The sequence below is a fragment of the Oryx dammah genome, unplaced genomic scaffold, assembly GCF_014754425.2.
Source record: "Oryx dammah isolate SB20612 unplaced genomic scaffold, SCBI_Odam_1.1 HiC_scaffold_21, whole genome shotgun sequence".
Classification (NCBI taxonomy): domain Eukaryota; kingdom Metazoa; phylum Chordata; class Mammalia; order Artiodactyla; family Bovidae; genus Oryx; species Oryx dammah.
Window position 1 is genome coordinate 8381950 of NW_024070205.1, and position 21012 is coordinate 8402961.

Here is a 21012-nt window from a genome sequence, read left to right on the forward strand (position 1 = left end):
TACCGGATACAAATGGTTCTGCATTTCTGAAGTTCTGTTCACGCTATGGCTCCTGGCTAGGAGTGCGGATTTAATATAATTGCTTCGGCTGATGGAACAGCTATATGAATATTAATGTTGGCTGAAGTGTTTAGAGAGACACTTAAACAAAGCTTCCTCCCTTTGTGCTGAGCACGAGCAAGAGGTATTATTATATGGTTCACAGCAGCAGTGGTCACGCAGCCACTTAGCAAGTTCCCGGGGGAATGTGGAGGAACATTGCAGAAGACGGCGGTGCAGGAAGCGGGTGGGGGGTGGTGCGGGGGGGTCTCCCCTCAACCCCTCAGAAGGCAAGCGTCTCTAAAGGATTTACCTTCTCTGTCTCTAACACAACTAGGATTTACACAAAATTATTGCTGCTTTTTCAACTTTTGTTAGATAACCAGTCTGCCTTTGTTGTCTAGTGGTTCTCTTTTCCAAGAACTGTTTGAAGGAGGAGTTGGGAGGACCTGCTAAGATTAATGCTATTTTTTTCTGATTGGATGAGGAGATAACAAAAGAAATGCTGTCAAGATTTCTTTTGAAAAATAAAATGTTATTTTTTTCAGGTTGCATCCTAATAACTGAAAGGATATGTGAAACTTGGAGCAATGCTTTCTCAAGATCTACTTAAAATTTTTTTTTAATTTTCCTGATTTTGAAAGTAGCATACATTCTTTTAAAGAATACTTGAAAGACAAATATAAAAAAGAAAATAAAATCCCCTGGCACCTCAAAACCAAAGTCACCAACTATAACGTGGTGATGAAGCTGTTGGTGGACTTTTATCTATGAATGTTTCTTCCCACATAGCTGAGGTCACATTACATTAAAAAGGTGTGTTTTATTAATCTACTTATCATAGGAGCTTCTAATTTTATTTAAAATTCCTTGTGAGCATTTTGAATGACTACACTCATTTCTTTTAAAATGCTCTGAAATACTTGGTCATTCAGATAAGCATCCATATATTCTCTCTGCACCTATCTTCCCCTTGACTTCCTATTCCTTCCTCTGAATCCTAAATCTGTCTTGAGCCCTGGTTTCTTTTCCCAGTCCCAGACGCGCCTTTCTGAATAGCTGCGGAACACTCTACTTGGATACCCAACTGCCCTTTAAATGCAACAAGTCAAAGTCAAGCTCGTTGTTCCCTTGCACCACCCTTCCTCCTGATTGGCTACTTCTGTTGCTGGTGCCTCCATCTCCTCACCCACCTGGACATCAGTTACCTCTCTCACTTCCCCGTATCTGCTCCCCACATCCTATCATTTATGGCCCCTTCAGACTCTCCTCCTAGAAGGTCTCAGCCACCTGTCCCTTGCATGCCAAATACAGGATACCCAGTTAGATCTGAACTTTAGATAAATAGATACATTTTTAGCATATATATATATATCAGTTCAGTCTCTCAGTCATGTCCCACTCTTTGCGACCCCATGAACCACAGCACGCCAGGCCTCCCTGTCCATCACCAACTCCCAGAGTTTACCCAAACTCACGTCCATTGAGTTGTTGATGCCATCTAACCATCCTCTGTTGTCCCCTTCTCCTCCTGCCTTCAATCTTTCCCAACATCAGGGTCTTTTCAAATAAGTCAGCTCTTTACATCAGGTGGCCAAAATATTGGAGTTTCAGCTTCAACATCAGTCCTTGCAATGAACACCCAGAACAATTTCCTTTAGGATGGACTGGTTGGATCTCCTTCAGTCCAAGGGATTCTCAAGAGTCTCCTCCAACACCACAGTTCAAAAGCATCAACTCTTCGGTGCTCAGCTTTCTTTATAGTCCAACTCTCACATCCATACATGACTACTGGAAAAACCATAGCCTTGACCAGATGGACTTTTGTTGACAAAGTAATGTCTCTGCTTTTTAATATGCTATATATATATATGGCCCATTCAATATTTAGGAAATATTTAAGTTAAAAATTATTCTTTGTTTATATGAAATTCAAATTTAACTGGATGCCCCTGTTTTATTTGGCAGCCCAAATCCTGTCTCAGTTTCTCCTGCCCACACCTTAACACCTTTCATCCATACTATAAGCCATAAGTCACTGAATAACCTCCTTGTCTCTATGTCAAATTCATTAATTTCTGCAAATCGCAGCTTTAGTGGTATTGCACTTTACTCACCACCCTTGGCGGTTTCCCACTGCCTAGTCCCTCAGGCTCCCATTTAGAAACATCAACAGGCTAGCGCACACTGCCTCTCCAGCCCACGTCCCCCTGCTGCCTCTCGGGTCCAGGGCAAGTGCTGGTCTCCTGGTTACAGATCACCCACACTCTCTGTTCCCTGGCCTCTCACACGGTTCTCTCCATCTATGACACCCTACCTCACATGACCAAATGCCGGCTCCACTTCCACAAAGCCACCACCCTAGGCTCAGCCTTCACTTCCTTGTACACAGATCATGAGTAAGCTTATACCATCATCTTGGCAGGTCAGAAATAGTTGAAAGTCAGCAATTTCACATGGTTTTGGCTAGTGTAATATAAAATCCCCTCTCTGGTGCTTCCCTGCCTTACCATCTTCCCTATGTTCGTTTCTTCAGCCCATCCCACAAAGAAAGAATATCAAGTAGTGACTGGCTACAGCAACGTTTCTCAAGTACCGTCCTCTGTCCACCACAACCCATGACATGGAACCGCTCCATGGAGTGGGGCAGGGAGGGCAGATGCCAAGGCCCCACCCTGGAGCTGCAGAATCAGAATCTGCAGGGAGGGCCCGGGATCTGCATTGTGATCACGCTTTCCAACTGAGACGTCTGCTCGCTAAAGCAGAGGACCACTGCCCTGCACAGAATGTCTCCTCCGTCTACTCACACCGGTCCCTGGCTATGCCACAGGGTTCCTACCTCTAACGACCCTAGAGACTCTTGAGGATGCTTCCAAGCCCAGGCCAGTTTCTATCTCCTTCATAAACACTTCCCTGTTCACGCAAGGAAGTCTAGAGAAAGAAGTACTGTGTCACGTGTCACTAATCATGCATTTTTCTTCCCAAAGGGAACAGAACATTCATCCACGATAAGGACTTTTCCCTACACCCCCACCCACCCCAAAGAGACCAACACCAAGTCAGCTGTGACAGCTGCTAAATAAATACATGCTACACTAATGTTCATCCAAGGTCAATGGACCCAAAGAAACCAACTCTCTAAGCGAAGATGAAAGTACCTTCCAAATTAGGAACTGTGAGAAGGGAGTATTTTATTAAGAAAAGGAAAAAGAAAGATTCCACCTGTGAACAAGCGTTTACAACTTTATGCATACATTTAAGGAGAATGTCCATGTCAATCCTACTTCAACAATGACAGAGCTGCAAGGAGAAGGTTCGTCCAGACTTACTGTGCCGGGGCCTGCCCACCAACCTCCCCGCCGGCTGCTCCCTTCCTTAGGCAGACTCTGGCCCACCCACAAGTCAGCAGTGCCTCCTCTAGTTGAGAGCCATGGCTGGATCTATTCCCAAAAGACACTGGACTCAGCAGAATAAAAGCATCAGCTTCCCTCCCTCTCCCCCTCTGACTCTCTTGCTTGTCAGTTGCTGCTGGAAACTATTCTCTCTCCTCACCTCCCATCACCTGGAGGTCCTTCCCCTCCTGTTCTTTCTGGCACTTCTTCCCCATCTCCTTTCCACCACTTTACTCAGGTCCTTGTGATTTCTCAACTGAGCCTCCGGACTAGCCTCCATGTCTCTGTATTTGTGGCAACCAAATCTTCACATCTTTCCCATGTTTAAAACCCTCTATGGGCCCCTTAATCCCTCTAAGATACAGTCTAGATCCTTACTCTGGACCATAGGGCCTTTCATAGTCCTGCTTTTCAGTTCAGTTCAGCTCAGTTCAGCAAACAGCCCCCAGTGTCTTCCATGTGCTGGACCATGCCAGACATCTAAAACCAGAGGACTCAGCTCACAGGTGACAGAAGGGTAAACGTGAAGCTGACGCAGTGTGATGGACTTAGCAGACCACAGGAGGCCTTGGAGACTCAACCACGTGGTGGCAGCTCCTGCAGGGAGTCAGTGAAGGACAGAGCTATAGTTAGATCTCCAGTTCCACGTCCAGGGCTCTTTCCACTACTCAGTGTAGCCTGGCAACCAAGATGTCTGTCCTGCCCAATATGATGAGCCAAAACACAACAAAAACGGAAGACATGAGATGATCCATGACTAAAATATGAATTCAGTACTAAAATGCAAACCCCATAAAAGTTACTACAGAGATGCTAAATCACAGTGAAACAGAGACATTTAAATATTGCACATATAAGATGGAAACGGAGAGATGGATCACACTCAAGCTTAGCCCTGATGAAAGCTTATCACTCACTTATGTTAGTCAAGTAACACTGAGATAACAACTTACTTGCAGATGCTAAGAGTGCCACTTGGGCGGGGATGACATGAGTTCTTTTTATTCTGGTATCTATGAAAAACTTAAGAGAAGATTACTTTTAAAATCTTATGAATAAAACACACAGGCTAAAGACTTGAATTTATTTCAAAGAGCCAAGAAACTAAATTGGAGAAGCCATGAAGTGATTTCTAAGAGAATTCCAAGAGGAGCTTAGGAGGATATCATCTCAAAAATCAGGCAGAGAACCTCACAGGGAAAGGAGAACACAAGAGACCATCTGGTATATTCTCTGTCCTTGGGGGACAGCATGGCTTTCAACCCGAGAGAGATGCTGTCTATGTCTGCAGGACCATGTTTTTAAACTGCAAGCTGACAGCAGGTCAATTGAATGGGTCGTGACCGTCAATTTCCTTCTAAATGAAAGAGAATAGAATCTAGTAGAAAATACGAGGTTGCGTCTCACACAGCAGCATTAAGTACTGGGTTCATGTATAACTGTGTCTGTGCACATGGGTATGTCAGTTCACAATACAATATATACTGAGTTGTAGTCAAGAAAGCTTGACACTCTTCTAGAAAACTTTTATCAGAGAGGGTTTCATTTTTAATACATACGAAACACATTCAGTTATGAGTCCTGACCCTTTTCCTTGTTCTTGGAGTCTGTGCTAAAATTAAACAGAGAATGGGGGTGGAATATCAGAAATGGGAGGAGGAAGCAAATTAGCAGAGTGTAAATGAGAGAAATGGTAACAAGAGGCCAGAGACCAAAGGAATGAGACACATGAGTTCTGGGTCTTTTCTGAAAGCCTCCTGCTTTATGGTAACTAAGGATTCCTCGGCTATTCTCATTGGAGCACTGGTTACACAGTAGTTTCTCAAGAGTTATGTGTTCCATAACCTTCAAGAAGCACCTGTATTCTCTCTATGGCAACAGTTAGCAAGCAGTATGATTGGTGTCTTTTTAATAATGTCCGTCTCCACCATGTGCAGCAGCTCCTTGAAGGCTGGACTCACATTTGGTCCACTGCTTCATCCCCACCTCTATGACAGTTGACTCAGTAAATTTCAAGTGGACTGAAGTGAAAGGCATCAAAGGACCATAAAGCTCTAGTTCTAATATCTGCTGGATCCTGAACCCTCTTCGCAAGGACAAACTGATTTCAGTCCATTGAGCGTAGGATATTCTAATTTGAGGAAAACAACAATAACAACAAAACTCTGAAGTTTCCATAGAGAAAACTGCTTGGACTCTCGTATCTCTCGGCCCAGAGGCTCAGTTCATGCAAAGGACTTGTGCCATCCTTTTATAGAGTAAGAGTGTCTTGAAATGTCAAAGATTCTTTAGGAGGTCAAACTAGGACCTACTGTTTGGACTCAGTCTGGCTCCTGAAGATACCTGCTTTTTCCAGTCTGGACAGCCTGAGGGAAAAAACCACATTGAATCTGAAGCTGCTGAGCTATTTCAGAGATCCTATCCACATTGCCAGCTGGAGCTGGCAGGATGCCCAAGAGGGCCCAAGGCAAAGGGCTGGACTTGGAGAAGCACCCAGTTGACCAAGGAAGTCAACAGTGAAACAAGATCTGGTTGTGTGTGTGTGCTCAGCTGTGTCCGACTCTTTGTAGCCCCGTGGACTGTAGTCCACCAGGCTCCTTTGTCCGTGGAATTCCTCAGGCGAGAATACTAGAGCAGATTGCCATTTCCCACTCCAGGGGATCTTCCCAACCCAGGGATTGCATCCGTGTCTCTTATGTCTCCTGCATTTGCAAGCAGATTCTTTATCCCTGTGCCATCTGGGAAGCCCAAGCTCTGGCTGCTTCCCCACAAGAGGCCCAGGCTGAGGGGATACGAGATGGAGCTGGGAAGTCATCATTTGCCTTCCTCACCCTCTGAAGCTCTTCCTACCTCCATGCCTAGGTGGCCAAATCCAACACCTAACAGTGCAGCAGTTTAGCTTGGGGTCGGGGTGGGGGCTGATTAGGAAGCCCTGAGTATGAGTGTATAGGAGGGGTGATACTGGTCTGAGGCTACACTCCTTAGAAAGGCATATGGGAATTTATCAGGGAGGGAAATGGGTGAAAGACACCCTACACCCAATGATCAACTCAAATTCAAATTCAAGAGAGAGCCCACTAGTTGCTAGTTACCCTTCTTCTCAGCCAGGCAAATGTCCAGAGAGTTATCACTGAAGGAAAGTCCTCTTTACTGGGGACACTGATTAGTATTAAAGGTAGAGATAAATGTCTTCCCTGCAGCAATACTAAAGCAATGGTTTAACCCCTTGTGTGTGCTGTTCCTTATACACAGTCAAATCTGACATCTCTGTGGATGAGGAAGGTAAGGGACAGAACAACTCTGCAGAGTTCAGTGGGTACTAGGAATCCAAATTTTACTTGAACGAAGTTTCAGCCTCCATCCCCTGCTGAATCTCTATCTCAATCTCCCTCCCACCATCTGCCACCATATGCTAAAGGAATACCGAGCATCTTTGGGTTACCCTGAGTGGAATGTACCGAGCATCTTTGGGTTACCCTGAGTGGAATGTAATCAAGAGGGCAAGTTGACTCAGAGCCAGGAGAGAAAAGAAGCTGGATATCATATACTCCCAAATCAAGCAAAAACAAAGTTCAGGCTTTAACAAAGGATTCTATCTATGTCTGGATACTTAGTTTGAATCTCAACTCTAATTCAGTGTAACAATCTCTGTCTCAGTTTCCTAAGAAGGCACACCCAAAGATTAAAAAAAAAAAGTCCACAATGTGTAGCAGTGTCTGGCAAACTGAATGAACCAGCAAACTACATATGTTATCATTAGGACTGCAGTATTGCTCAATGGAGCAGAGCCAAGGTTCTAGAGTTTGAGGCAGTCCAAGATGCTGACTCCATGGACCTCATCAACCCTGAGGTCCTAGGAAACTTCTCTAACCTCTCTGAGCTTTCATTCTCTCACCTACACAATGGTGATAATAAAATCACTTTGCAGGGTTACTATAAAGATGAACTGAGGATCTGTATGTGAGACGCCTGGTGCAGAATAGACGACCATAAATGGTGGGTATTATTGTGGCGGCTTGCCCCCGCGGAGAGGCAAACATGCCCCCTAAAGAGGCGAACATGCCCCCGCGGAGAGGCAAACATGCCCCCTAAAGAAGCGTTCTGCAGCTGCCACCAGCAACTGGATGAATCTCTCCAAGGCCACGGGTGCTCAAGCACCAAATATGCACGTGTTCCCCCATGCCCCCGCTCCCCTGCCACACTCCCTATCACAGTACATGGCACACCAGCTCCCCAGCAGATATTGCAGTCCTCACCCACTGACTTCCTTCTCCCCCACAGCCAAGCCACCATCAGGTGCTGTTGATTCTATTTCTTAAGTATGTCAACTCCATTTGCTCCTCTGCATCTGCCCAGCATGAGTAATAGTTTAGGGCACCACCAGTTTGCCCCTAGATAACAAACTACCACACAATTGCATTCATCTTACATGCTAGTAAAGTAATGCTCAAAATTCTCCAAGCCAGGCTTCAGCAATACGTGAACCGTGAACTTCCTGATGTTCAAGCTGGTTTTAGAAAAGGCAGAGGAACCAGAGATCAAATTGCCAACATCCGCTGGATCATAGAAAAAGCAAGAGAGTTCCAGAAAAACATCTATTTCTGCTTTATTGACTATGCCAAAGCCTTTGACTGTGTGGATCACAAAAAACTGTGGAAAATTCTGAGAGAGATGGGAATATCAGACCACCTGACCTGCCTCTTGAGAAATCTGTATGCAGGTCAGGAAGCAACAGTTAGAATTGGACATGGAACAACAGACTGGTTCCAAATAGGAAAAGGAGTACGTCAAGGCTGTATATTGTCACCCTGCTTATTTAACTTATATGCAGAGTACATCATGAGAAACGCTGGACTGGAAGAAACACAAGCTGCAATCAAGATTGCCGGGAGAAATATCAATAACCTCAGATATGCAGATGCCACCACCCTTATGGCAGAAAGTGAAGAGGAACTAAAAAGCCTCTTGATTAAAGTGAAAGAGGAGAGTGAAAAAGTTGGCTTAAAGCTCAACATTCAGAAAACAAAGATCATGGCATCCGGTCCCATCACTTCATGGGAAATAGATGGGGAAACAGTGGACACAATGTCAAACTTTATTTTTCTGGGCTCCCAAATCACTGCAGATGGTGACTGCAGCCATGAAATTAAAAGACACTTACTTCTTGGAAGAAAAGTTATGACCAACCTAGATAGCATATTCAAAAGCAGAGACATTACTTTGCCGACTAAGGTCCGTTTAGTCAAGGCTATGGTTTTTCCTGTGGTCATGTATGGATGTGAGAGTTGGACTGTGAAGAAGGCTGAGTGCCAAAGAATTGATGCATTTGACCTGTGTTGTTGGAGAAGACTCTTGAGAGTCCCTTGGACTACAAGGAGATCCAACCAGTCCATTCTGAAGGAGATCGATTGCCCTGGGATTTCTTTGGAAGGAATGATGCTAAAGCTGAAACTCCAGTACTTTGGCCACCTCATGTGAAGAGTTGACTCATTGGAAAAGACTGATGCTGGGAGGGATTGGGGGCAGGAGGAGAAGGGGACGACAGAGGATGAGATGGCTGGATGACATCACTGATTCGATGGACATGAATCTGAGTGAACTCCGGGAGTTGGTGATGGACAGGGAGGCCTGGCGTGCTGTGATTCATGGGGTCGCAAAGAGTCGGATATGACTGAGCGACTGAACTGAACTGAACAAGTCTCCAGCTTCATCTCTCAACCCCCGCCTTCCCTCTTCAATTAACTCGGCAACTGCAATCACCTTTCTAAAGTGCAGATCTGATCATGCCTTTCTCTCGCTTGAAGCCCTTCATGGCTCTTCAATATAACATCCCAGTTCCTAATCTGGCTTCCAGAGCCTGACACAATCTGCCTAGAGCTCAGCTCCCTTCCTGACCCCACCTCTCACCACGCCCCTCCTTGCTGTGTGTGTTCCAAGCCATCTGAGTATGACAGTTGTACAAATTAATCATGCTTGCTCTCTCTCTCTAGTGATTTCACACATGCCTTCCCCTCTGCTTAGGATACTCCTGTGTCCCTTCTCTTTTCTGTGCTAACTCATGCTCAATTTTTAGCTTTCAACTTAGGTGTCATTTCTTCCAGGAAGCCATCCCCAATACTTGAATCCTGGGCAGGTGTCCCTGCCACTATATTCAAATATCTGCTTATTGTTCCTCCCCCTGCAGAGCTCCTGGAGGACAAAAAAAAAAAACAAAAACATTTTTGTCATTGAAGGATCCTGAGTGCTTCAAACATCGCCTGACACAAGACAGGCACTCAGACATGTGTTTGTTGGATAGATGCCTGGATGCTAACCACTGGGCCAGCCCTGTGAAGCCATCTCTGGTTGAAGGGGGCAGCCAAGCCAAGCCACCAGGAGGCCTCCACCCAGCAAAGGCAGTACCTACCTAGAATGGCCACCACCTCGTCATCCTGGATCACCTCCAGGGAGCCGGAGACCACGAAGCACAGGCTGTCAACGCTCTCCCCCGCGTGGTAGATGAGGTCCCCAGGGGCGCAGTGCACCGTCTGGAACTCCATGGCCAGCGCCCGCAGGCAGCCGTCGCTGGCCAGCCGGAAGGCCGGGTGCTCCTTGAACACCTTGCGGTTCAGGTGCACGCAGATGTCCGCTCTCATGTCCTTGGGGCAGATCTGCAGGACCTGGCACGGGAAGAAAAAGCGTCAGGATCCTTGCCGTGGCCTCCAGCTCGCTGCTCTCTCAGCTCCCCAGGGGCCGAAGCAACACCCACTAGGCTAGACCACACTCTTCAAGGCACCAGTGGGCAAGACAGCCTCAGTCCCTGTGGGAGAGAGAGACAGGGGCCCCCAAATCTGTGCTAAATGCTCAGGTCAGGGACTTGAGAGCCAAGGGGCTGGGAGTATGTGAGACCCTTTCGACGAGGAAATCCAGGAAGGCCTCCCTGAGTGGGTGAAAAATACGGTGACATCTGCAGAATGTGTCAGAGGGCGCCCTGTGAAAGAACATTCCAGCAGAGTCGCAAAGGCTGTGAGAGGACCTGAGCAACAGCCCGTGTGAATGAGGGGAAAGCTGGGGGTGAGAGAGGGGGTTTCAGGAGGATGACAAGCTTGAGGATATGGAGACTTACGTTATGAAAAGACTTTGATTTTGCTTCTGAGTGGGATGGGAACACATTGGGAGACTCTGAGCAGGGGAGGGATGGGGATCCTCTATATTTTAAGAGGATTGTGGCAGCTCCAGAGTGGAGTTAGCAGGCCCTGACTGTCGGATGGCAGGAGTAGAGCCCAGTGTTGGGTTAGCCCACTCCTACAGGCCTCCGGGGAGCGGGGAGGGGACTCGGACTGGAATGTTGCCAGGGGAGCCAGGGAGAAGTAATCAAATCCCGAACAGATTTTGAAGATACAGCTGACATGGTCTGCTGATGGACTGAAGGTGGATTGATTCGAAGAGAGATATGAAGTGATATTTACTGAGCACTTCCTTAGGCATTGCTAAGCACTTTGGAGTCATTCATTCATTTCATACTTAGCTACTGAACACCTTAGTGTATGCCAGGGATCATTCCAGGCTCTGAGGATGTAGGCAGCAAACAGAACGCCCTGCCTTTGTGTGACTTACTAGTGGGAGGGGACAAATAAAAAGCAAAATGAGTAAAAGTCAGCAGTAAGTGCTGAGAACAATGGAGAAGGAAAGCAGAGGGAACGTCAGGAGAGGTGTGATTTTATATTTTCAAGTCTTATGTGCACCAGCTAATTGAATCCTCACGTAAACTCTCTGGTGTAAGTGCTATTGTGGTACCATTTTACAGATGAGGAAACTGAGGCATGGGGATCATCAATAATTTGCCCGAAGTTGCACAACCAGGAAATGGCAGAGCTGGACTCTCTGACTAGGCAGTCTCACTCCAGAGCCCAGTTTAGATACCAAGCACTTCGTATATGATACACCTGCCCCAAACCAAAGGGCTTACACTTTAGCTCTCAAGGAACTCAAGGCAAACTGGGAACTGGAAGAGGCCATGTGGGTCTCACCTCCCAAAGAAATAAATATTTCTCAGTCTTTCCTACAGGGAGAAACACTTCTCTGGACTAAATTTTTGCAAGAAACCATTCGTGGCCCCCTTACACAGCAAGCATGAAGTAACACAAGGGGCACCTCCAAGTCGACTTTTCCTGAGAAAGCAGGAATGTCCCTAAGCTAACCCTTTCTCCCATCCTAGCCTGTGAACAAAACTGGGGGTTATAACATGAAATGTGCTCAGTGAAGACATCTCCTGGCGGTGCTGGTCAGTTCCCCACTCTTGCTCCTCCACCTCAGCACAAACCGTCTGCCCGTGCTCCTGGTGCTCATCTCCATATCTCCAAGTCCCGCAGCCTCTTTCAAACCCAACTTCAACCTCACCTTGTCCTGGACAGCGCTGCTCCACCCACCCCCTCTGCACAGCCCTGAGCTCTGCATTGGAATGCGGGGACCCAACACTTGGAATCTCCGTCCTTTCCTCTCTTCACTGCTCTACACTTCAGTTTCTCTTTTTTCCTCTTTATTTTCTTAATTTATTTTTTAATTGGAGGAAAATTGCTTTACAATGTTGAGTTAGTTTCTGCTGCGTGTGTGTGTGTTAAGTCGCTTCAATCGTGTCCGACTCTTTGTGACCACCATGGACTGTAGCCTGCCAGGCGCCTCTGTCCATGGGATTCTCCAGGCCAGAATATTGGAGTGGGTTGCCATACCCTCCCCTCCAGGGGATTTTTCCAAACCCAGGGATCAAACCCACATCTCTTATGTCTCCTGCATTGGCAGGCCGGTTCTTTACCACTAGCACCACCTGGGAAGCCAGTTGCTGCTGTCCAACAGTGCAAATCAGCCTAATTACATTCCCCTCCCTATTGAGTCTCCCTCCTCTCCCTGGATCCCACACCTCTAGATCATCACAGAGAGCTAGGCTGGGCTCCCTGTGTTGTCTCTGCTGTTAAAAAAAAAAGAAAGAAAGAAAAGCACGCCGCTAACATTGGGCTTCCCTGGTGGCTCAGCTGGTAGAGAATCTGTCTGCAATGCAGGAGACCTGGGTTCGATCCCTGGGTCAGAGGATCCCCTGGAAAACGGAATGGCAACCCATTCCCGTATTCTTGCCTGGAGAATTCCATGGACAGAGGAGTCTGGTGGGCTACAGTCCATGGGGTCTCAAGGAGTCGGACATGACTGAGTGACTAACACTTTCATTATCATCATTGCCTTATGAGGATTGAGGGCTTCCCTCATAGCTCAGTTGATAAAGAATCCACCTGCAATGTGGGAGACCTGGGTTCAACCCCTGGGCTGGGAAGATCCCCTGGAGAAGGGACTGGCTACCCACTTCAGTATTCTGGCCTGGAGAATCCCATAGACTGTATGGTCCATGGGGTTGCAAAGAGTCGGACACGACTGAGCAACTTTCACTTTCACTATGAGGATTAAATGATATTATATCTACCAGTGCACCTGGTATCTACCCCCTGTGACACCTCGTGGCCCCAGCAAGGCACTCAATAAACGCAGGTCCCCTCTGTTGCTCTGCGGTGGCAGGATGCCAAGGAAGCGAGCATGTTCTCTGGGAGTGGGGCTGGAGGACTGACCGAGGCAGGGGAAAATCAGCTGGCCAATGCTTAGGCAGAGCGCTCGTTAAGTACTTCCCCTCCTTCAGACTCATTAAAGCAAGACTCCCGGAAAAAGGCAGATTTAATTTGGATCCTCTCTCTCCAAGCAGAACACCAGGGAGTGGAGAACACTTGCTTGTCATGTCGAAACTGTGCCCAGTGGTCTGAAACTAAGATGTGTTCTCCAGGTGAGTTCACCTTTCAATATTTCCCTTTCCTCAGGCTGAGCTTTGCCGGCAGAGGCATGGAGACAATGTTTTATTCATGGGCCCTGTTCCCAGAGCCACGGGAAAGCACGTGTGAGGAGGAGAGGGGACTGGAGGGGAGAAACCACAGACCCTCTCAGCCACCAGCACCCCATCATCCTTGTGTGGGTCCTACACCGGCAGGGGCTCCTGAACACCTCTCTCTGAGGGAGGGTATCAGCTTGAGACCCTGTCATCTTCCTGGGTTACCTGCCCTTCTGCTTGGTTTGAGGAGAGAAAATTCTTGCTGGTCTCTGAGGCCTCAGAAGCCCCGAGGAGATGCCACCATGGAGGTACATGGAGCCTCCCTGGGGGAAAGGGGTGCTGGGTGCAGGATGGATAAAGCATGGGTGCAGGAACAGGCTTCAGGATGAAGCAGATCTGGACTCCTGGCTTCCACTTGTTGGAGTCATGTGAACTTAAAACTCTACTTTCCCCAAGTCTTCTTGTTCTAACTAGTGTATAGAATTCTTTGGAAGATTCCATGCGGTGCGGTGTCAAAGACTTGGTTTGCTGCATGTGACTGGGTTCAATGCACAAGGGCTCTCATTTAGGATGGTGCCATCACAGCAGAGCAGCAGGTCAGCCTGGGGGAGGCTTTGAAAGTTCTGGACGTCAGAGTCCAAAGGGTCTTAGAGGTCAGCCTTAGCCTTACAAGTCATCTAGTTTCCATGTGTCACAGACAAGGAAACTGAAGCTCAGAGGGACCCATGGTGGTCTAAGGTCTAAGGTCGTCAGCTAATTACTGTTAACGTCAGACTTGCCCAGCACTCCCACACTTCCACTGCACACACATCCCCTAGACACCCCGGTCATCAGTGACCATTCCAGTCCGGAATGGAGGCGGCGGGGGGAGACAGGGCCTTGGGACTGGCTCTCTCCCCAGTAATTGCCTGCCAAGGAAGAGCAGCCACACCACGCCGGGCTGGGTTCTGCCCTGAGCTGCCACAATACTTCCTCTCCCATCTGGATCAGGACCTAGGGAAAATCCCAGAGCCCTCCAGGGAGACAGCAGGCAGGGGAAGGGAGGAGCAGAGCTGATGAGTGCTGTCTCCCAGGGGCAGCCGACCAGCCCAGCCTTGCAGTGAGGGCAGAAGAGGGCTTCTTTCCGGACAACCAGATTTACAAAGGCATCCTGGCCCCTGGGAAAAGGAGCCCCAGGGCTGAGCAATGCAAGTTCCTGTCTGCTCTATCAGCTGCCAGGCACCCACAGACCCTCCAGGGGCCGGGTTGAGATAGCAGAATAGAAAAACAGGAGCAGTAGGGCCAGTGGTGAGCAAAGCCAGAGAGGAAGTCCCTCCCAGTCAATGCCTGCCCATCTGAAAGAGGAGGGCACTCTCATCTGGCCTCGTCCTTCCCTCCAGTCTGTGTTTTACACTTGTTGGTTTTTTAAAGCAGTAGTAGGAAAAAGCACAAGCTTTGAAGTCAGACAAAACTGGGTTCAAATTCAGGCTTTGCCGTTCTCAACTCTGTGACTGGGGGCAATTAATAAAGTTAACTGGGCTGCTGAGTCCTCATACCTAAGAACAGTTCCCTCTCCAGGGTGGTTGTGAAGCATGTGAAGCAGGAACGCAGGGCCAGAAGTGCAGTTAGGTATCTGCTCTTAATACAACTTTAAGACGTGCTAGCTGGTATATGGTATGGTTTCATTATCACTATTATTACAGCAGATATTAAACAAAATCAAAGTATCCTCCCGTTGAAGTTGGGATCAGTTAAATTTAGTTAAATTTTTCCATTTAAACTGTCAACTCTCAAGGGACCCTTCTAATGGAGAAAGACCAGAGTGTGAACAGCAGACTCCCAAGACACTGAATTTGGCTTTGAAGGTGTCTTAAGGTATTTTTCAACAGTAATATCATTCTGTTTGCCTCACTCTAACAAGGGAAGGAATCTGAATTCCCTGAGTACTTAGGGAATGGTGATTAAAGAGAGAAAAGCCATTCCAAAGACATAAAAAGCAGAGAAAAACTAACTTAGGATTACATCTTTGCTCAAAGAAAATATTACAAAGGAGATCATTCACAAATGATCATTCTCAAATATCTTTGTTCTTTCCAGCACCACCAAATTTTCTTCAGTTTATTGGAATGCATCTAGAATAATACAACTTTCGGAGACTGGTAGGGATCTATTGCCATTCCCGTTTCACAGGAACATCTAGAAAAGAGCCTAAGGGATGCTGTGGTCAAATCAACTGCTTATTAAGTAAAAGCCCTTGGTCGGTATCTCCCAGACTTGTCTAATGAACAGGACCCCTGTTCAAAATGCAGGTTGTCCATCTCTATCCCACCTCATTCCTCCTCAAGAAATTCTGATTCCAAAGGTCCAGGATGATGACTAGAAAACTGTTTTTAATGACCACATCCTAGGAGTCCCATCAGAGCCAAGACTAGAGTAAAGCAATAGCCTTGGACACAAAATTTAAGGAGATGTTAAAAACTCAGTCATCAAGACAAATCATGGGGTTAGTCTCTCAGTCGTGTTCAACTCTTTGCCACCGCACGGACTATAGTCCACTAGGCTCCTCTGTCCATGGGATTTCTGATAAAAGAATACTGGAGTGGGTTGCCGTGGCCTTCTCTAGGGGATCTTCCCAACTCAGGGATCGAACCTGGGTCACCTGCATTACAGGCAGATTCTTAACCATCTGAGCCACCAAGGAAGTCCCCAAACAAATCATAGTGTGGTGCAATAGTCTGAAAATCAAAATTCATGCAATGAGAAATATATAAAAAATCTGAATTGGAAACTTTGAATCGAAAGTGGATTAGCAGCAGAGATATGTCATCTTGGGGTCTGAGGTGAAAGGAAAATCAGTAATACTGGTCATCTCACCCTGGGTGGCCCTGATTCTTACCAGCATATCAGCTGATAAGGAAATCCTGCCGTAGACAGACTGCTAGCCCATCTCCTCTTCAGGAGCTACTGATACAATCTGCCTTACCAGTTTGTAAAATCTCTCTTAATTGCTGGTCCTTCAGAAAGGTTGATGGACAAGCAAAGTTTCTGGAGGTGGGACCTGATTCCAAAACTACATCCAGGTGAGTTCAGACGCACAGCCAGGTGTGAGAACCGTCTGAGGTGAGGCTCCGGAATCCCTGGGAAGGCTGAGGGGTGAGTGGTTTACCTGAGCCTCCTTACCTTCTCCGTGTCGATGCCTCTGGACATGGACCAGGTGGACACGATGTAATCCATGACTCGCTCGCTCAGCCCCTTGGGCACCTGGTAGAGCTTCAGGAAATCCCGGACACTGTTGAGCATCTCATGGTACCTGTTGGTGTTGGCGTACATCTGTTGGAAAATGGTCGTCACGTTCCCAAAGATGGTGGCATAGAGGAGGGCTAGCGGCAAGAGGAGGAGAAAAACACACATGTGAGTGGTCCCTGAGTAGGACCCAAGAAAGTCAAACTTGCCCAAAGCAGGCCAATGGCCAGAGTGGCTGCTCCAGAGCAGACAGTCCTGACCTTCTCAGGAGAAGCTCAGCCCAGGAGACTCTGGGATTGGACCCAGAAAGAGTCGGGTGAGACTTGTGGGAGGCAGAGAGAGGGTTAAGGGGATTGGCATGACTGGGGCCAGAACCAGGACACAGATAGCAGTGCGGGCTGGGGACAGGACGGCTGGACTGCTTCATGTATACTTGTCACAAAAAGTTTGAGCCATGCCTGAAGCCACTAGTTGAATGTGTTCTTATATGCTCTGTACCAGCTCAAATCCAAGGATTGGAGTCACTTAGTCGTGTCCAACTCTTTGTGACCACATGGACTGTAGCCTCCCAGGCTCCTCCATCCATGGGGTTTTCCAGGCAGGAATACTGGATTGGGTTGCCATTTCCTTCTCCAGGGTAACCCAATTACAAATCAGCAAATCATCTTTTTAAAACTGTGCTGTCCACTACACTACCTGCTGGAGACAGGATGGGGGAATGTGTCACTCAGTTCTGGCTCTCACACAGCAAACAACACAGCAAAAAGACAGACTTTAAAAATGGAATCACAAATAATTAGATAATAGCAAGCCTGCCGAGAGCACTGAAGGATGTTAGGTCTTTGTTTTATTGTTGAGGTGCGTGTTAACCCAACACGCCACTGCATTGTGATGAGGCTCCTGGGGGAAAAGCATGCTTTGATATGAACAGAATAAAGTCAGGTCCCCTCTGAGATGTAACAAGCACACACTACGTGCTACTGCTGCTCCCCCTACGTGTCCATTATGTCATCAGAAAACTCCACGTTCCATGTGTAAACTGTATCTGCCTTTGGATGCTAAGCTCAAGTGCTACCTCTTCCAGGAAGCCTCCCCAGCACTCCTCCCCTCCATCTGTCCCCATGAGGGTGACTATGAGACTTCCCAAGCATACAAATCTAACTCAACGTATCACACAGTTACATCCAGATAAACCCATCATATGTTGGAAATATCTTAAGTTAAAAATGCACTTATACATGTAATCTACCGAGCATTCTGAAAGTGAAAAAAAGTGAAAGAAAGTGAGAGTGAAGTCGTTCAGTCATGTCCGACTCTTTGCGACCTCATGGACCGTAGTCTACCAGGCTCCATGGTCCATGGGATTCTCCAGGCAAGAATACAGGAGTGGGCTGTTATTTCCTTCTCCAGGGGATCTTCGAAACCCAGCATCATAGCTCAGCCTAATTACCTTAGACATGCTCAGAACACATACATTAGCTTACAATTGGACAATGTAACACAAAGTCTATTTTATAATAAACTGTGAAATATCTTATGTAGTTTGTTAAATATTGTACTGAAAGTGAAAAGCAAGATGGTTGTTTCCCTTTATGATCGCATGGCTGACTAAGAGCTGCAGCTCACTGCCACTTGCCTAGCATCCCAAGAGAATCACTCTGTAAATCACTAGCCCAGGAAAAGATCAAAATTCAAAATTGGAAGTACAGTTTCTGAAGGCATATCAATTTTGCACCACTGTAAAGCCGAAAAATCCCAAGTCAGGGACCGTATTTCTGTCGAGCTCACACTGTACATGCCATTTTGCAATTGCATTCTTGCTCGCCTGTGCCCTTACGGGGTAGTCCTGCAGGCTGGACTCAGCTTTTCCTTGCCATTAAACCCTGGGAGCTAGTGCTACACTGGTGCCCAACAAATGTGTTTGTCCCATTAGTGAATTGCATATGTTTTTGCAATGGCTTATTTTAAAAAAGAAGCAACTGAAATACAATGACAGCATATTAAAAAGCAGAGACATTACTTTGCCAACAAAGGTCCGTCTAGTCAAGGCTATGGTTTTTCCAGTGGTCCTGTATGGATGTGAGAGTTGGACTGTGAAGAAGGCTGAGTGCTGAAGAATTGATGCTTTTGAACTGTGGTGCTGGAGAAGACTCTTGAGAGTCCCTTGGGCTGCAAGGAGATCCAACCAGTCCATCCTAAAGGAGATCAGTCCTGGGTGTTCATTGGTAGGACTGATTTTGAAGCTGAAACTCCAATACTTTGGCTACCTGATGCGGAGAGCTGACTCACTGGAAAAGACCCTGATGCTAGGAAAGATTGAGGGCAGGAGGAGAAGGGGACAACAGAGGATGGGATGGTTGGATGGCATCACCGACTCAATGGACATGGGTTTGGGTGGACTCCAGGAGTTGGTGATGGACAGGGAGGCCTGGTGTGCTGCGGTTCATGGGGTCACAAAGAGTCGGACACGGCTGAGTAACTGTACTGAAATACAATAAACTGTACATGTTACAGTATACAACTTGTTGGGTTCTGACACATATACACCCATGAAACAATCAGCACAATCAAGACAGTAGCATATCCATCACCCCTAAAAATTTGGTCATGTCCATTTATAATCCCCCTAACCCTTCTATCCCCAAGAAACTGCTGATGCTTTCTGTAGACTAGTTCGCATTTTAAAATATTTTATATAAATGGAATCGTATGGTATATACTCTCTTTAAACACCATACAATACCTCCATTTAAAGTGTACAGTTCAAGGGCTTTTAGTACATTGCTCAAGCTGTGCAATCATCACCACAATCTAAGTATAGCATATTTTCACGCTTCGCCAAAGGAAACCCTGTTCCCATTATTAGTCATTCCTCATTTCCTCCCCAATCCCCTAGCCCTAGGCAACTGAAAATCTACTCTCTGTCCCTATAGATTTGCCTATTCTGGACATTTCATACAAATCAAATAATACATGTGGCCTCCTGTAACTAGCTTCATTTAGAATAGAGTTTTCAAGGTTCATCCACGCTGTAGCATGTATCAGTACTTCATTCCTTTTTATTGTTGACTAATGTCCTATGGGATGGAGATTCCGTATTTCACTTATCCAGTCATCAGTTCATAGGCACTGAGGCCTTTCTACTGATAAATAATGCTGCTATGAACACTTGTGTGCAAGCTTTTGTCTGAACATGTTCTCAATTATTTTGGAGTAAAATTACTGTGTCATACAGTAATTATGTTTAACATTTTGAACCACGGCCAAACTATCCTCCAAAGTAGCTGCACCATTTTACATTTCCACTAGTGGTGTTTGTGGGTTCCACATGTCTCCGCAACCTTATCAACACTTGTTATCACCTGTCTTTTTGATTATTGCCATCCTAGTGAGTGTAAACTGATCTCTCTCTGAAGCTTTGGTCTGTATTTCTCACATGACTGATGACGTTAAACGTCTTTTCATGTGCTTCATGACCACTGGCATGCTTTCTTTGGAGAATGTCCACTCAAATCCTATGCCCATTTTTCAACTGGACTTGTCTTATTATTACTGAGTTATAAGTTATTAATATATTCTCGATATAAATTCTTTATCAGATACAATTTGCAAACAGTGTCTTATATCATGTGGGTTGTCTTTTCACTTTCTTGATGGTATGGTTCGCAGCGCTAAAGGTTTTAGTTTGGATGTAGTCTATCTGTATTTTCTTCTGTTTCCTTTTTTGCCTGGCTTATTTCATTCAGTCTAATTAGTCTGAGATTGATCCATGTTGTTGCACATATCAACAATTTGTATTAAGAAAAAAAGTGTTACCTTAAAAATAATTATAAATTCACAGAAATCTGTAAAGATAGTATAGAGATATCCATGTGTGTACCCTTCACCTAACTACCTCACTGGTTACAGCTTATATAACTGGAGGATAATAGAAAAAACTGAATGATTTACATTGTTATAAAGTATAGCTATAGTTCTGCATCATTTTATCACATGTGTACATTCATGTGTACCAAGCACCACAATCAAAATACAGAAATATTCCATCACCACAGCCATCTCCCTTTTGCTATCCCTTTATACTCACTCCCCCAGCAACCACTAATCTCTTCTCCCTTTTGATAATTAAGTCATCTCAAGAACAGCATAGAAATAGGATCATACAGTATAAGCTTTTGAGACTGGCTTTTTTTCACTGACTAAAATGCCCCTCACGTCCATCCACACTGTTGCATGTATCAACAGTTCATTCCTCTCTACCGATGAATATAACCCATTGTACAGACACACCCCAATCATTTCTTTTGAATAATCTTCCTCGGGTTGACAGACTAAGGGAGGGAAAGTGAAAGAAAGGCAGCGATATAGAGGGAAGGGAAGGAAATCTTCAGGTAAATGTCTGGCAGCATTGGACACGGCTGCCTGGAAAACTGAAGACACAAATCTATCCAACAAGAATTGTAAATGAGGATGGGAAAGCATGCTGCCAGCTCCGGACAGGTGCCAGGAGTGGTACCC

The 21012-nt window shown here is 46.2% G+C and overlaps 1 protein-coding gene across 2 annotated transcripts in view; it reads right to left on the reverse strand.

The window, feature by feature from the left end:
* KCNH1 (potassium voltage-gated channel subfamily H member 1) overlaps positions 1-21012 on the reverse strand; it is a 427208-nt gene that overhangs the window by 107203 nt on the left and 298993 nt on the right. For both annotated transcript variants that reach the window (XM_040263098.1, XM_040263099.1), the window contains exons 8-9: positions 16432-16631; positions 9838-10090 (exon numbers count right to left, since the gene is read on the reverse strand). In XM_040263098.1, coding sequence (XP_040119032.1) covers positions 9838-10090; positions 16432-16631 — 453 coding nt within the window. The remainder of the gene's footprint in view (positions 1-9837; positions 10091-16431; positions 16632-21012) is intronic.